This window comes from Oxyura jamaicensis, chromosome 4 (assembly GCF_011077185.1).
Source record: "Oxyura jamaicensis isolate SHBP4307 breed ruddy duck chromosome 4, BPBGC_Ojam_1.0, whole genome shotgun sequence".
Lineage (NCBI taxonomy): Eukaryota > Metazoa > Chordata > Aves > Anseriformes > Anatidae > Oxyura > Oxyura jamaicensis.
The window spans coordinates 83,572,164-83,589,339 of record NC_048896.1 but is presented as its reverse complement, the minus strand read 5'-3'; the positions used below and the strand labels follow the sequence as shown (position 1 = coordinate 83,589,339).

Below are 17,176 nucleotides of genomic sequence, written 5' to 3'. Positions count from 1 at the left end.
TGGTGGTCCACAGGTATTAATCAGCACCACTAACGTGTTCAGGATGCAGCCTCTTTAGTCCAGTATGTAAGGCTGAACCTAACATTGAAGGTCCTTGTCATTACTCAAAACTAACTTCTTAGCAAAGGACTGATCACAGAGGTCAATTTCTTTTCTTGCATACCTATTCTTCCATCTCCAGCCAATATGAACACATCCCTCATCAGCACAGACTTCACACTGTAGGTGAATTTTGTACCACGTTGGATCCTCTTTGTAATTTGCAGCAAGCAAATGTGATGAGAGGTGGTAGTAGGAGTCTTCTCCTCGCTAAGTGTGTTTGTTGTGTTTGGTTTGACTATGGTGGCTAGAAGTCCAAAACAGCAGATCACCATGCAAAGCAAAGGAGTTGGCAAATAACTGCCTGGGGGTACAGCAAAGAAAATTGAGCAGCGCTCAATGGTTGTTCTGATCTGGTTTTGCATTTGAGACTGTGCTGATCAATTGTGCACTTCTCATTTTCTATTGTTGTGACACTGTCTATGTGGGACTGAGTGAATGTAACAGGAAAATATTGGTGTGGTAAAATATTATGACAATCTTCCAGTTGTTTCAACTACATTAATATTTAATTTCATATTTTCGTTTGGTAATTCAATACAAAGCCAACCTACCAGTGCCAGTAATTATCTAGCAATATGCAATTTAAGACAGGGTTCTGGTATGTCTGTTTCTGTTTGTTTTATGGAGGATTAAATAATGAGAAAATATTTTAATAACATGCTGATGAAAGGAAGATAAAATATTTAACAACTTCATCGTAGACTGTAAATGTGTGGAATGTTTAATTTATGTCATTAAGGAAAACAAAGAAAATTTCATCTTGGAGACAGTTATATTTTCTCACATCTCAAAAAAAAAAAAAAAAAGTGAAATTACTGGCTTTCTTTGATGGACTGTTTGATTTGACAGCTCTGGGGATGTTTACAGAAAAGCCCCCAATGAAGCCTCATGCCCTGCTGCTTTGCTTGCTGGGAAATGTTTTGGCCTGAGGTGCTGTACCTGGGTGCACCCAGCAGCAGCCTGGCAATCTGGGCTGAGATTTGGGCTGTGCAGCTGAAACTGTTCCTCTGCTTAACAAAGCTCCTGTTTCAAAAAGGAATGGGAATAGCTTCCATCTAGGAACTAATGGAAGTGAAGACCATGCAGCTCAAATAATGTCTTTTTTTTTTTTTTTTTTTTTTTTTCTTTCTTTTTGAAAACAGCCAGAAAAGTGGCAAAGATTAAAACTATAAGAAAAGAGAGTAGAAGGAATAAAGAGAGTGCAGAGCCAGTGCAGGGACTGGGATGTACCTCTGAAGAGGCATTGACAATGCTGTGCTCTCATTTCTGAACAGCAGGGTATCAAAAAGAAAGCTCGATGCTTGTTAGTGAAAGGCCTCAGGAGTCAAGCGTTAGTATTTTGTATTTTCCAACCCCAGACAAATCAGACCTCAGACAAGTAGATTACTTTTAACAAAAACAATTTCAGAACAGAAATCTAGGATAAACTTGAAAACCTCAGAATGTGTTATGCCTGTAGCATCCTTTCTCAGGTGTTCAGTGTCTGGCTTTTCAAGCAATGATCAGCTATCTGTAATCCATCTAGACCTTGTCTGAAAAGAGACAAGTCTGAAAATCGCCTGTCAAGGTTAATTGATAAATACAGTTATGTTGTTTTGAGGTTACAAGTATTCAATGAATTATGTGGAAAAGCAGTTGTGTTCTTGTAGGTCAGCTAGACTGAGGCATGTGTAATGTTCTAGTGACAGATAAATATTTGTGGATCAGGAAAAGAGTATTTTTTTAAACTGACATTTGATACTACAAAAAATAGTGAGATAGAATAGTGCTGCTTTACCAGCAAGGGAGACCAGGGTATTAGCAAACAGCCTGTGCTGTTAAAAATAAATAAAAAAGATGAGAAAAAATCTGGAGCGAGGCAGTGGCACGTGTTGCATTATGTACATACCTCACACTGATAGTATCTTCTTGAGCAAAGCCTTCCACTAAATGCTGGAAAGGTACAAGTGAATTTGCAGAAGTATCCTTGTAATCATCATCACCATTGAGGCTGCTTAGCATAATGTCAAGAATCTGCAAAATCCCCAACCTCTCATTACCAATGATGGAGCAGCCAAGTAACGTGCCTGGAGACTTATTCTGGGAGCTAGCCACATTATTGCAGGATTGTAAGTGATGACAAAGCACAACTTGAAAACAGTCATCATGTATAATTAATAATCCAGAGATTTATTCAGAGGCAAAGAACATGATCAGTTAATCAAATTGGTTACTATGGACTTGGTGGTCCCCAGAGGGGAATATCAGGATTTGCTGTCACATGGAAAGTACAGTTGGGTGTAATGATGGAGAGATCTCTTGCTACACTGGGCACAAAAACAAAAGATATTTCATGAAACAAATACCCCCCTTCTTGTTGACTAACCTCCCTCCCAGGAAATACAGAAGGAAGTAATCTGCTAAACAAGAAGCACTTTCAAGGCAGTAGTTGTTCAGCAAAGCCCATATGTTTTTCTGTATTAACTTCTGACTCTTTTGAAGCTCTAAGAAGCTGCTTCATGTCTTCAATTAGAATTTCTGTTTATTATAAGGGAAAGTTCATCTATGGTAGTCTGGCAAGAAAATGAAAAGGAGAGCTGATTTCCTACATCCACAGGAATAAGGTGGCAATGGAATTAACATCTCAGAGGCACAGCAAATATGAAATGAATCCTTTCAGTGTTTGGTTGTATCCATACAAAACTAAGAAGAGGCATGATTCAGTTGTCAGAACGTAGGTTTAGAGCCATTTTAGGCATCATACTTGATCTGCTGGGGAGTGCAGTGTCCAGGTGGGCTCAGACTGGTGGCCAGCATGTCAGTTCAGCACTGGTGGTGTTCTGAGTGCTTCGGGCTGTTGCTTAGTATCGAAACTGAAATGCAGCATGCATGACTACCCTTGAAAAATACTAACTCAAAAGGTATGCAGGCATTTGGTATTGTAATTACATACCACTGTTCTCTTCACCAAATTTTCCTTGTTATTTTTACGGTCCCTAAATTACTCTGAGTTTGTTTCACTCTGTAATAATGGTTTAAGTGTGTAAGTGAAATTTAGGGAAGCGAATTAAAGCTAATTGTAAAATATAAACAAGTAGCTTTTCCTGGTGGGTAATAACTACATTTTTATCCAGTATAAACCACACTCTCCCAAATTAAAAGCATGCTATTCCTCCATGGGAAGACAGTGAAGGTCCCTGAGGTGTGCATGTCCATCTGGGTTCTGTAAGCAGCAGGAATGCATCTCATTCATTATGTTAACAGAAACCCATCAATGCCTCAAGGCACTTCATAGGACCTTTTTCTAAGCATCTAGTTCTCAGTGCTCTGTGCATGTCTTTTACATTTACAACTGACAGTGTTTCTCTGTATCGTTCTTCCAACAGAACTGTGCCTTTCCAAAAACATGAAGCTTCTCATTTTTCTGAGATTGTCAGAAAAAAGCAAAAGCTTACATAAGTGTCATTTGCCAAAAATCTTTGCTTTTTGATTAGTTTTTGTTCATATGAATAAATTAAAACTATTTTGCAAAGTATGACAAAAATGTATCTTTAAACGCAGAAAGCCCACAGTCCTTTTATAAATTTTCAGTACACTTTTTCTCTATTCAGCAGCTGTACTATTTTACAATTAGATTAAATTACTGATTTTTAGTATAAGCTCCTATTATTAGTGTCATAAGTGCTTTTACTTCATTAGATGAAAATGATTATCATATTGCAATTCCAAAGGTGTTTTTGTAGTTTCATGTGATATCCTGGCCTAATCTCTACTAAAAAATGTGAGAGATGGGGGACAGGACAGTATTGATATTGCAGATTACTAAATTGCAGATTATTTGATTTGATTGCACTCCAATTAATTTGAAAAGTAATTGACACCCTTAGTCAACTGAGAAGTATTTTTGTTCTATGTACTGAAATACTTGATGGTTAATTGGCAGACTGTGTCTTTGAAGCAGAACACCCTTAGCAATGAGGCCACTCACATTGAGAGTGCTTCAATTATTTATGCTTTGCTGTAAAATTCTTTGTGTTGAAAACATTAACAGTTGATTTAATGTGGACACCTTTTAATTCATGGATTAGATGATTTATGTTTAAGTGGCAAGAAATTTTCAGTGGAGTTCCCTAGGTAGGACACAGTTTTGTTTTAGCTCCTGCTGGCTTTTCTGGGGCAAGTCCCATCTCTGCTTCCTATCTACCCTCACATCTCCATTGCCTATTTAGCTTTTAAATGCTTTGTGAAAGAGTGTGCTGGTCATGGTGTGCATGCAGAGCACCAGGTACCACAAGCCCCATCTCTGGCTGGAATCTCTGGCTGACACGCACCAAGTGGCAGCCATGCCAAAGCCACCTTTAGCTCTAATGCAAAGTCTTGCCTTGGTTTTCAGCATTGCGCTTGCCTCTGGTAACTCAAGCAAGTGAAGTCCATGACCTGCTCTTGACTTCTGCAGCGTCGGATGATCAGTGGAGCCATTCGGTATTTGCTTTGATACCTTCATGGACAAAGAAGATTTTGTTTAAACGAGAGTCTTCTGTTAACCATGAGCTGGTCAGTAAATCATAGTTTGCTACTTACAGTATTTATAAGCATCAAAGCAGTTACATCAAAACTGGATATTGCTTGGAATTTGCTACCCAATTAGTATGTTTCTAATTCTGTCTCAGGTGTTTGTGTTCGCTTTAGATGGCTTCAGCAATACCAATTGGTTGTGAGACTTCCAAATAATTATTTTGACAAATACAGCTACGTGATTGCTGTGTAAACTCTGATACACACGTAATAATGAATTGTATCCATATAGTCTAATGAACTTAGGGAAGTCTGATAGCCAAAAGATGCGTATGTCAATTAAGATACTGGTAATTACAAGTGGAAATAAGTAGTTCAAACAGATTTGGGCTAACAAAAAATGTAATTGCTGGGATAACAAAGCTCTTAAATTTGAAGTTGATTAATACTTCTTAATTATTTATCTTATTTTCTTATTTACATAATTTTACTTGCGGTTCAGTTTGTGAGTTATGATAGTTTCCTGCACTGTGTAGACTTTTCCTCTTCCTCCACAGCCTGAAGATGTGTCCTCTGGATTTGGAATAACCCTTCAGAAATGTGCTGTGGTAAGTTTTTTGGTGATTTTTGTTGTTTTTGTTTTCTTTTTTTTTTTTTTTTTTTTAATTTCTCTTGTTAATTTGATAGGAAACTTGTACTCAAAAAGTGTCCTTTAAAACTGGAAACAGTATTGTACCCATACTGTGTATTTGGGAATATTTCCATTTTTATGTTGAGATGGTTGCACCCTCTGCGAGAGGAGCAATTTTGTATGGTTGATTCAAAGCTGAATTAAGTCAGTAAAATCTTTTCTCGGACTACAGTGGGTTTTTGGTTTGTGACCAGTGTTATATACCTCAGTATGAATTTATAAATAGTATAAATGTGAAAAAGTTAGTGAATTCTGTATATCAGTCACAAGGCTGGGTAATGATAGAGAGAAACTTTAGAGAATGTGGTGAGCCCTTTTAGGTGTTCCTCTGTCTTCCCATGTCTGCCCTACCTGTGTCAAGTGTGGACTTCAAAGCATGGGGAACTGAGCCCTGTGAAGCCCACTGTGTGTGGGGACATCCTGTCACAAAGCCATGGAAAAGCCCACGTGCCACCATCAGCATACTTAGTGGAACTCAGCTACAGTATTTAATCGATAAAAGTTTTCATTTGGCTTGCATAAAATGCATATGAGGAACAAAGACCTCCCTGCTGTAAAGAATCTTTAAACTTTCAATTTTACATTTTTAAGTGGCATAGATCTACCTAGACTATTATTTTTCCTTTCTTTTTTTCCTATTTTCGTTTTCCAACATTGGATGAATCAAATCTGAATTTTTTATCATTAGAGACAGTTCACCATGCTTGTCCCTTAGAGAGAGAAAGTGCATCCAACTTTAAGGCAAATCTGAATTCAGCCACTGAAATGTTCCATATGATGACAGAGAATTAAGTACCCAGTACAGAAGAGGTGACATTATGACCTGCGCCAGATCATTTACACAGAGAATGAATATGCATCGCATCTCACGGCACTAATTATGTATAATGTCATTATTGAACTAGCTGCATATCATAATTAATGAGGCCAAATAGTGAGCATTTCAAGCATAAGAAGCAGTGACACAGAATCTTCTGGGTTTTGCACTGTGGATTCTCAATTTCTGTATCAAAGCTTCTCAGAACAAGAGCTTGAGACAATTACATATTGTTTTTTTCTGCTATTTATAGCACAGCCTCATACAGACTCATTAAAAATTGTGAAATCCTGCTGTAGAAGATGAAAGATAGTCTGTTGTAGATGGTAGGATTACCAGAAAATGTGTGCAGTGCTACCTGTTGTAAATTACTGAAAACTATGCAACTGTATGTGAATTGTCTTCCATGTTGCAATGCATTTCATGTTTTATTTCCCTTTGCTTACCTTGTCATCCTCTTCAATCTTAATTCATTTGAACAGATGCTTTCCTGCTAAGAGGCAGACTGGCCATATGGTTGTCTTTAGCTGTTTTTAAATGAAAAAAAAAAAGTGAATTTTGCACATTTCCTACCCACCACCTGTAAGTGACTCCTCAGAGCATGGAGATGACATATGTTTACTTCTTGAAGGCAGTGTTTTTCCAACATCTAATCATAGAAATACCATGATTGAAACTGGGGTGTTTAAAATTTACCCATGCTTTGAGGGCCCAGTCCCTCATTCTTTCACAAGAAAGAAGTTTCTGTAGAACTCCATTCCACAATGTGGCATGAACACTTCTGAGGTAGTACTTCATAATGATAGTAATCTTTAGCAGAGCTGAAATAAATCTTTAAATTTGTCTGTTTGGCTTTTAAAACTTTTATCTGTCTCATTTCTGTTTCCTAAGCGTTCTTGCATTGCATGTCATCTTTGTTCAAACTTCTTGGAGATCCTCTGTTCCTTTCACTCCTAAGGCAATTCCTCCTAAAATGTTCTTGCTCTTACTGTGGTTCTTCATTCCACTCACCCATGTTCCTGAAGTTACATGAGCTGTAGGGGCAGAGGGAAACTGAAATAAGCACTTAGCTCCATTGTCAGAGGCTGCCATTGTGTTTTGTTCCTGTAGATGTTTGTCAGCATAATCATCTGCTCCAAGTTTAAGAAAAAATATCTTGTTGCTACTTGGAATAGCAACTCAAAGGAGATACCCAGTGATCCCAGTGGCAGCGGCATATGGAGGAGATTCTTTCTGGGAGAGGTCAAACCTCCTGCTAAACTCTCCAGATTACCTGCTGCTTCATTCTCATTTGCTATTTCATCCAATGCTATCAGTGGATGAAAAATAATCCAAATTTTCCCCATTGCCATTTAGCTTAAAATTCATTGCCAGTCAGAAATAATGAAAGTAAAACCTGTATTTGAAGGTATTGACAAATGCAAAAAACACAACCTTTTGGCTGCCTGAGGAAAATAGCAGTAGATTGGCGATAGATTTTTGATTCCTCGGAAGGGTTGCTTTATTTAGTCAATGAATTAAGAATTTTATTAAATTAAATGAAGAGAAAATGCAAATTTAGTTGGAGAAGGATAACAAACTGTATGTGGGAGTGTGCATTAAACCTCTTAACTAAAGGAAGGAGAGGAGTAGTGCTGCATATTCCCTCACCTACCTATGAATATACACATCCTACTTTTTCTGCCTATTCTATTGTAAGAATTTAGCTAAATTACTGTTTGCATCTCCTCTCTCCAAATGTAAAGAAATATATTTGTGTCTGGTTAAAAGCATGGGAAGAGATCATAAAATCCTAATTTTTGCCTTCGTCTCAGTGAAGAGCAAAACAAAGGTATGGGAAAGTAAAGGATGGGAAAGGCTTTCTATTTTCCCTCCGTTTCCCAGCTCCTTCTCTTGGTAGTGCATAATTATTTGTGTGCACAAGCCCATCCACGCTTATTGTGGAACATAATATTATATTAACAACTTGTGCAGTTTGAACCTGGGGTCTTTCGATGTGTGCTTTCTTGATTCATTGATTGGGTCAGGGCCTCTGCTTTGTGGCTTTGCATTTCTTTTTGGATTTGCTTTTTTCTTTGAAGCTTTTTTCCTGTTTCATTTTGTTGTGTTTTCTAAAACAAGTTTCTAGCTTTGTGACTGCATAGCAAAGGTTGAAAGGTGTGCTGACTGTATCACACCAGTTCAGAAAACCAGAACACAGAGAAAATCTGCCCCAAATATATCACACTTTTAACATTTGGTGTTTTTAAGTCTCATAAATGTTGGGTCTAGTTCATGACATATGAACGTATGAAATTGGCAAAGCTTTCTTCACCAATATGATCAGACCTACTTTTATACCAGCTGACATTTATTTGCAGAATCTGGTAGTTGTTTTTTTCCCCAAAAGATTTATTTAATACAATTGAGTTTGAACTTGCTGTAATGAATTTGGAAAATTTAGTGTAGTATAATGAGAAGAGCTACTTACATAAACAGATTTATTCAAATGCAATTATTGTCATTTATGTAGGAAAATGCAAACTAAGCAATTATAATTTTAATAAAGTTTTTTTTTTTTTTCTCGATTCATAAAACAGTCTGAAACTTTCATCTGTTTCTGTGCTGAATTAAAATGAAATGCAGGGGTCAAGGTATACAATAAAATCATAACTACATATGTTGAATCCTGTGGCTGCAATAAATTGTATGATTTCTGACACAATTAATGTCTTTAGTACTCATTTCAGGGGGGGCTGCTTTATTACTATTTTTCCTAGCGTCCGGATGGAGAAGAGACATTTCCTTTGAAAAAAAAAAAAAAAAAGAGGGAGAAAAGAGAAAGATTGTCCCTGAATCACACTTTGGCTATTTCACAAAGTGTTAATTTGGTGTCATTATTAGAAGACCAGTGTAGCATCATGGCTAGGTTATCGGCCACCATGTTATAGGCCTGATGGAGTTTTGGACGGTTTTGGTTGAATACAATTTTATAAGGGAAGGCACTTTGAAAAGTGAGAGGTCAGTAAGTGACTCTGCTCAAGGTAATTTCATTTAGAGGGTGTAATTATTCAGTGAGAGTTAATGAATGCCTAATGGAATAAGTAGATAAAGTCATGTGACTGCGTGTTGCTAGAGAATGCATATTAATTTATGAACTTCATCTCTAACTGGAAGCAGAGCCTTGAACTCCAAGTCTGCTAGTGGCTCCGTCAGCCCTTACGTGGGAAGGGCAAATGGAAGCAGCTGGCACCCTTTGGAACATGTGGTTGCTGTGAAAAAAGAGAACTAGAGAACAAAAATGCATGAAGAGAATGAATTGGCAATGAGGACAGCTTGCAAAAGAAACATCTTCATGATAAAAAAGCTAAGAATTTTCCAGAATCTGGTTATGAAGTTATGTTCCAGTTCTGTGTCACAGGGGTATTTGTATTCTCATTTTCACTTACTTCTGGCTTAGCAGGAACTGGGTTTCCAACTTCTGTTTTATGTCCCTTTGTCTCTGAGCAACGTCCAGGCATACCAAAGATTAAAATCTCCTTGGGAGTTTGAGATCAAACTGGGTGTAATGCTGTTTGCAGGTTTCTCAGAATGCCTTCAGAAAATTGGCTTATGCAATAAGTGAACTTTTACAAGCAGTCAAGACTACAAATTTTGCTGTTGATGCACATACAACTGTTTTGCACTGTTAATATTTCTGTTTCAGGTGGATGTTGAACATGATCCTCAAACTGCCTATGTTAGGCTTCTGATTAATAACACCAACACGCTGCTCTCAAGGAACATTACCGATCTTATCCTCCTGGACAATATCACCGGCCTACATGTTCAAAAAAACAGTGGTAATAAGACAACAGATGGTGTACAGATTTACAGGAAAAGATTCTTGCAAGGTAACAAATTATGCAGAGAAGTAGCTCTGATTACACATGTGGAAGAGCATCTGTTCAAATCAGGATATTTATTTTTGATGATGTAAACTCTGTAATTATTAGTTAATATGGGTGAAATACTCTCTAACAAGTTTTGTGCTACAATTTAAAATTCTGTTAATTCCCATTTTGGCTCCCACCGTTGAACTGCCTCTTCCAGGCACAGAAGTGAGCCCTTGTACTCTGTAAAAGTCACTGCTACAAAATAAAACTGAATCTTTCATGATGGTATTTGTTCATTTTGGATATTTTTAAAAAATCTGCTGCACAACCAATTTTAATTGAAATGTCTTTCTTATTTAGCTCAACCTAAAAGGTAGAAAATAAGCAAACACTTTACTGAGTAGAGGCTTTAAAACCATGGTGGACTAACTTGCAGAGGTAGGAGTACATTGGAGTTGCAAAAGGCCATGCAAACAGGCAGAATGATTAATTAGAAAGAAGGCAGCTCTACTCTGTATGCATTTTCTACAGACTTGAGCAAATTATAAAATTGAAGCGAGTAATAGACCGAAAAGACCATACCAGTCTTGGAGTTAGTCTGTTCCTTAGATAGCAGTTGGATCCTTGCACATTCATAAAAATTTGTCTTTCTTGATTTCTTTATCTCCCCTTTCCTAAGTACATGTGCAAGAGGTAGAAGATGTCCATAGAAGATTAATAAATTGCTTTTTACGGTTATGATTTTTCACGTGGGGGTGTGCTGTGTTGGAAAGGAAAAGCTACAGTGCTGTCCTAGGTCTTCCTCAGAGAACTCTGAGAAATTTTCCTGGGATAAAGTAAAGTTATCCATGTTCTTCCTCTCTTGACTATGCTGGTAGGCTCTGGCTGCCTCCCCTACTGAGGAGCTTACTGCAGCTAGGCTCCTAGGAGAGCATTTTTGCTGGTGAAGAAGCACAGTCTAAAGGGGAGCCTAAAAAGCTTCTCAGATGTTTTATTCATATTGGACTTGCTTTTCATATTTTGCAAACATCTGTAACTGCAGCTGAGCTCAGCTGGGTGCTCAACTCTTCAGTCTTGTGTTTAAAAAAAAAATGCAACTCTGCTGGGTTATTTTTGAGACAGTGTAGCTACTGTTTTATTTAAGAAAATGCAGACATAATTCCTTAAGAGGCCAATATCACATGGGTAAATGTACCTCATCTACAAACTTTTTTCCTCTCTTTTAACAGTTGGAGAATACTTTGCAATCAACTACACTGCACTTCTTGATGCAAAGGAAGCGTGGAATGGCAGGGTCTTGACATTGCCTGCAAAGTTAACTTTCAGGAGTTCATCACAGGTATTTCCTGTACAAGTCTTGAAAGCAGTTCTTGTTCAGAGGGCTGGAGCACCTCTCCTACAAAGAAAGGCTAAGAGAGCTGGGGATGTTCATCCTGGAGAAGAGAAGGCTTCAGGGAGACCTCATTGCAACCTTTCAATACTTAGAAGGGTTTTATAAATAGAGTGGAGAGGGACTCTTTACTCAGGTAGATAATGATAGGACAAGGGGAGATGGTCTTAAACTGAAAGAGGATGGATATTAGATTAGACATTAGGAAGAAATTCTTTACTGTAAAGGTGGTAAGGCACTGGAACTGGTTGCCCAGAGAAGCTGTGGATGCCCCATCTATGGAGGTGTTCAAGGTCAGGCTGGATGGGGCCTTGGCCAACCTGATTTAGTGGGTGGCAGCCCTGCCTATGGCAGGGGGGTTGGAGTTAGATGGTCTGTAAGGTTCCTTCCAGCCCAAGCTATTCTGTGATTCTATGGTTGTCTGCTTAAGCTACGAGACCTGTGATGAGGCCTGCACGTACTGCAATGAAGTTCTTAGGCTCCCTGGTTGTTAAACATGAATTGTTAAATACGTGAGTTATTCTTCAAAGGTTAGGAAGTCTTAGGCCTCCTTAAATAGGTAAAAGATGTTTGTGTGTTGTCCTGTAGCATTTCTCTCTACTTTTTATATTTCTTTCCAATTAATCTGTGTATCCTGAAAATAACAGTATCCCACCTACTTCTATGTGTTTTCCTGTAGTCTGTGAGAGGTTGAAGTTTTGACATGTTTTTATTTAAAAAATATTTTCTTGTAACCAAAACCACTGTTTTAATATGAGAGTTTTGAGAACCTTGAAGAGATTTTTGAGAGAAGCTGGGCAATCTCCATCTTTGGTGATTTTTTGAGAACTCAGTTGCACCAGGCTCCAAGAGAACTGATCATAGATCTAACAACACTGGAATTAGCCTAAGTAGGAAGCAGAACTAATGACACCGGAAGAGTGGTTTCTTCCAAAGTAACTTATTCCTCATTCTTAAATATGGTTGATATTTTCCCCATGTTTTTTTTTAAGGGCATGTAGTTAGACCTTACAGATATATTTTCATTTCCAGCTGTTGTATCTTGCTTGTTTTAGAGGAAAAAATGATCGATACACATGAGGGCATACTAGAGAGATAGAGAGCAAGACTTCAAAACCAATGAATGATAAGAGTAGAGGATCCAGGTGGGTGTTTAGCAGAGCTGATAGATGCTGAGGTGCAAATTTTGATCCCTGCAAAACATATGCAGTGACTTTGACTCCTGTTCTGTACGCTTTCAGTCAACACAGGTTTTATAAGTATAGAAAAAGTATAAATCTGTGAGCACTGAATAAGCCTGTGTATGGTCAGAAGGGGAGTGTGTCCCACAGAGCACAGTTACCACTACATTTTGCTATCAGATTTTATTCAGCTTTACACTTAGTGAGAAGTATAGCTTTTCTTCTGAGGAGAAGCTTTTGTAGAGACTCCGGGCTGTTTGCCAGTGTTATAAATTGGATTCTGCTCATTTTTTAATGCTTGTAATATTTTTATATTTCTCTCAGAATAAAACACTTCTCGTATCCTTGATGGCATCATTCACCATAACCGAAGAAGAAAAGACAAAGGTAAATGATACAGCTTGGCATTACACTGATTCCTCTTCTTAAACTCATGGATAATCTAAACTAAATCCTAGGGGGCTAAGAATGTACTTACGTACTTAAATCTCATCTGGCTATTAATCATAGACGAGTTCTGCCCTCTTCAATTTTAAGAGGAAGAAAACAGGAGTCAAGATAGTGGGGCTTTGTTATCTTAAAGCAGCAATATTTAGCATAGAAAATCCGCAAAGTTCCATAATATTTGTAGCCTTTTTTTTTTTTTTTTTTTTTTTAAATCTGAAGCATTCTCCAGCCACAGAGAACTGTGATGAGGAATTTGCTCACATGCTCTTGGGCATAGCTACCACAAGAAAGCTGTTTGCCTTTCCAAAAGTGTGGAGTTATTCTCCACCAATTGAGAACATTTTTCATACTGAGACAAGTGAGATGTATTGTATTTTGTCCATAGTGTCAGGTGTTATAAATGTTCTCAATCTTAAATTTTATTTATTAAAAATTATTTGAAACTGTTCATGATTGTGGTGAACGGTGACCAGCCAATATGCTTATGTGACTAAGTGGATTCTAAATGTTGACTTGGGGCTAGAAAAATGAAGAACTACTTATACAGTCATGGCAGTACCATGCTAAGATGGTCCTCTGTGCTTACATGTGGTTTAATTGCACACTTGTTGCTGTGCTGTTTTTTAAAGTTTTCATACCCTGTGGATTTTCTCTTGTGTTGCTGAAAGAAAGTGCTTGGTTGCCTGTGACAAGGTAAATGAAAAAATATGGGTTATGAAAAATGTGGGTTATGAAAAAATATGAGCATAGCTTATCTGTTGGCCCATGCCAGATGTCTTCCTGCAGTGCTTCGGGGGCTGTGAATACTGCATGCCTCTGCCCTTGGCTGAGTGGTTTTGATGCTGAATAGGAAGTTGTAGTGAAAGCAAAAAGCATTTCTCCTGTCTAGCTACATTGCATGGGATTTGTGATAATAATTACGTTGACCTCATTTTTGCCAGGCTTGTTTCCCTCAGCATCCTTTAAATCAGTGGGAGCGCAGCAACTTTTGAAAGAAAATCAGGCCTGTAATATCTCTTCACCTTGCACTGTTGAGATGGCTTAAGAAGTTAGCTTTGCATATGGGTTTTGAGGCTCGCTGATGTGCCAGTGGTTTGGAGGTCAGTGCCGAACTGGTCCTATGCCGTGGCTTGTATGGAGTCTCTGGTTCCCCATGCAACAGCATCCACCGTGATGCTTTCAGGCATTACAGCCTGTAATCCAAGGCTGTATCCAAGGAAATGGACTGTACGTCCAAAACTCGTTTTACTGTCATATAAAAACACAGATAATTCCCTATCCAAGGATTTATTTCCATAAGCAGCCAGTAAAAGGATCAAATTCTGTTGTTAAATTAGAATAAATACTTTCTGAATTGCAGACTGCATTTGATTGTTGCTTCCTGTGCCGAATTCTGTTTGTTCTATGGAATGCTCCCAGCTTTCTGCTTTATGAGATGACCAAGCCCTGCTTGCAAGCAGCATGTTAATTATTTACACTTTCTAGCCCCAGCAGAGTGATTATTTTGTGGTGAAACATTATACTAGTAGCTGTGCTATATTTTTCATGCAGACATCTCAAAGAACTAAACAAACATTAAATTAACTTTTGCTACATGGAGCATGAAGTAAAAATTAATTTTTAATGCCATTCCATTTAAAGATTAAATTAAGACCTAAAGTGAAAGGCCTGCAAAGATATTAGTTGAATTGTAGTTCCAGTGTTCCTGGTATTCTTTTCTGACTGTCTCATGGAGAAACTGCAACGATGTACACAGATTAGGTAGTTTTATTGATTGTCGGTTACCTGTTTATTCTGAACTCACATTAGTGCTTTATTCCATTGTTGTTTACTGAGTTATTGAATCAAGAAATGGCCATTAATTTCAGGAAGCCAACATCATGATGTGGCTCTGGGCAACGTCAAATGCCATTAATTTCAACGAGATTTTGGAGAGATTGGCAACACAGGCTATTAAGTACAGTCTTCACAAAAGTCACAGCACCTACAATTCAGTCCATGAGAGATCTGTTGTTGGAATTACAGAGGCATTTGGTCTAGGTGGACATAAAGGCGTGCAGACTTCAAAATCTATGGAGAATAGATACTTGTTGGAAAATATTAATAAATAAAAATTACTAATTGTAATTAAATGCCGAGTAACCCTGAAGTTGTATGAAGCCATTTAAAAGTAATTTACTATGTTGCTTACAGCTCTAATCTTTGCCTCATCTTTGTATATATAGGAAAATTCATTATAATTATATGGTCTTTTCGTTTCAGATTTCATACAGTCATGCCATCCATGCTTCAGGGTTCTTCATTGCTTTTTTTGTTTCCTTTGTATTGACATGTGCTGTTTTTTTCATTCTTTACCAAACCAAATTATTAAAATGGAATTTCCATAGTAAAAACCAGGTGAGTCATACTTTCTGTAACAGCTATATAATTTTGTTATTGATCATCTCTGATGATACACCATGCTAACTAATGTGGATTGCCTAAAGTGTTTTTGAAGCTAAATAAAAGGCACCAAGTTCTGGATTGAATGCACTGGTACTATAATCTCTACAACCCCAAATCTTTAGCACAGTCAGATTTAGAGGTGGTATAAAAATAGTCTGATCAAAAGAGCTGCTGTCAGTAACTGGTTGTTAAGCTTCACAGGGGAGCGATACTACCCATTGCCTTTGCCTTTGTTTTCATCTTCTTCCTTGTCCTCATCTCTCCTTTTGCTCCCAGAATGAGAGGCAGAATAACTTTGGGTAGACCACTCACCTTGAATGCAGAAGACATCAGTCCAAGTTGTATTTCTGATTATCAGGAACAAGGGTTTGAATCTGGGTCTCTTAGATCTTTGGATTTACCTTGGTCTCTTGAGTGATAAAGCAAGACAGTTGGGTTTGAGGATCGAGCATTTACAGTGCTCTTTATCCAGATCATTCCAGTTCTTAGAAAGTATTTCATTACATACTGGGTCAGAGAGAGAAAATACAGTCTGTTGAATGTTCATCAGATTGGCCCTAGTTCCAGTCCTTGCTTTTTTAAATTATTTTGATATTTGTATGAAGTAGAACAACTTCAGTGGGAGGGAGCTGGAGACCTCAATTGCTATTACAGTGATGAGAACAATCCTCTAAGAAAGGGGGTGTCAAAGGTTTGAAACCTTCCTCTGCTCAGGTGGTAGTAGATCTCCTACTGGGTTGCCAGGTCAAGCAGACAGTATCACTCTGTCTATTGCAATTTCACTTGGGCATGGTCTGAGTATGTTGGTTTAGGATGGAAGTGATGATACAGGTGAGACATACCATTTGAGACTCCCTCTGGGGCTGTTGGATAGCATAAACTGTGCTGGTTGGTGCTGTCAAATTGAGACAATTAAGACTGACAGAAATTTAAGTGGTAGCTGTGTTGCTAACTCTACTTTTGGATTTCAGTTTGATTTTTTTTTTTCTTCAGTGGTATGATTTTTCAAACACCCAGAAAGCTTTAATTTATAATCTATAATGAAAGTGTCTGTGTAAAGGTTTCAAAAAATTCCATGGTAAGTTTAAAGATTTGGTTGAAACATTTCTGTAGGCACATTTATGTGGCTGTCTGGAGACCACTTTGGGGTTTTATTCTTCCTATGCCAACCGACTTCAAAACAAAGAAACTCTTTAGACGTGTTTTTCAGGGACACTGCTGTGCTGTGGCATTCGTGGAGTGTGGAGGCAGTCCAGGGAGGGTGATGCACTTGCAGTGCTCTGCTCTTCTGCATAGCAGTTGGAGTGCTCTTGCGTAGAGTACAAATATATTGAGATGCATGTACCCAGAAGTAGCAGTCTGCTTGGAGACCTCAGCTTCCACGTATTGCTCTGCATGAGACAGGCGATCTGGGAAGAGTTGCAGAGGGGCATAGCACATTTCAGAAGCTGGGGTGGTCTTGCTGGAAATAATTTATTTCAGGACTAGATGTGTGCAGTTTCCTTTATACAGCCATGAGTATCGGTTTCCTATCTCTAGGTAAAAATGCTGTGTCAGATGTAACTTCTCACAATGTACAATAGATTTTTGAAGACAGTGCATGTGCTAAGTCATTTATATATGCTCTACTGAAGCAGCAAAAAGTGAGGGAAAAAGATGTATTTTCTTTGTGATTTAAATTCTGTGAACAACTCATTTTATCTTTTCCATTATTTTCGACAAATGACAAAAGAAAGTTTTTGTTGTTGTTGTTGT

The 17,176-nt window shown here is 38.0% G+C and overlaps 1 protein-coding gene across 3 annotated transcripts in view; it reads left to right on the top strand.

Moving 5' to 3' along the window:
• Positions 1-17,176, top strand: part of EVC2 (EvC ciliary complex subunit 2) — a 65,757-nt gene that overhangs the window by 5,112 nt on the left and 43,469 nt on the right. For all 3 annotated transcript variants that reach the window (XM_035323578.1, XM_035323576.1, XM_035323577.1), the window contains exons 3-8: positions 4,475-4,635; positions 5,154-5,204; positions 9,790-9,976; positions 11,188-11,297; positions 12,854-12,916; positions 15,239-15,373. In XM_035323578.1, coding sequence (XP_035179469.1) covers positions 4,475-4,635; positions 5,154-5,204; positions 9,790-9,976; positions 11,188-11,297; positions 12,854-12,916; positions 15,239-15,373 — 707 coding nt within the window. The remainder of the gene's footprint in view (positions 1-4,474; positions 4,636-5,153; positions 5,205-9,789; positions 9,977-11,187; positions 11,298-12,853; positions 12,917-15,238; positions 15,374-17,176) is intronic.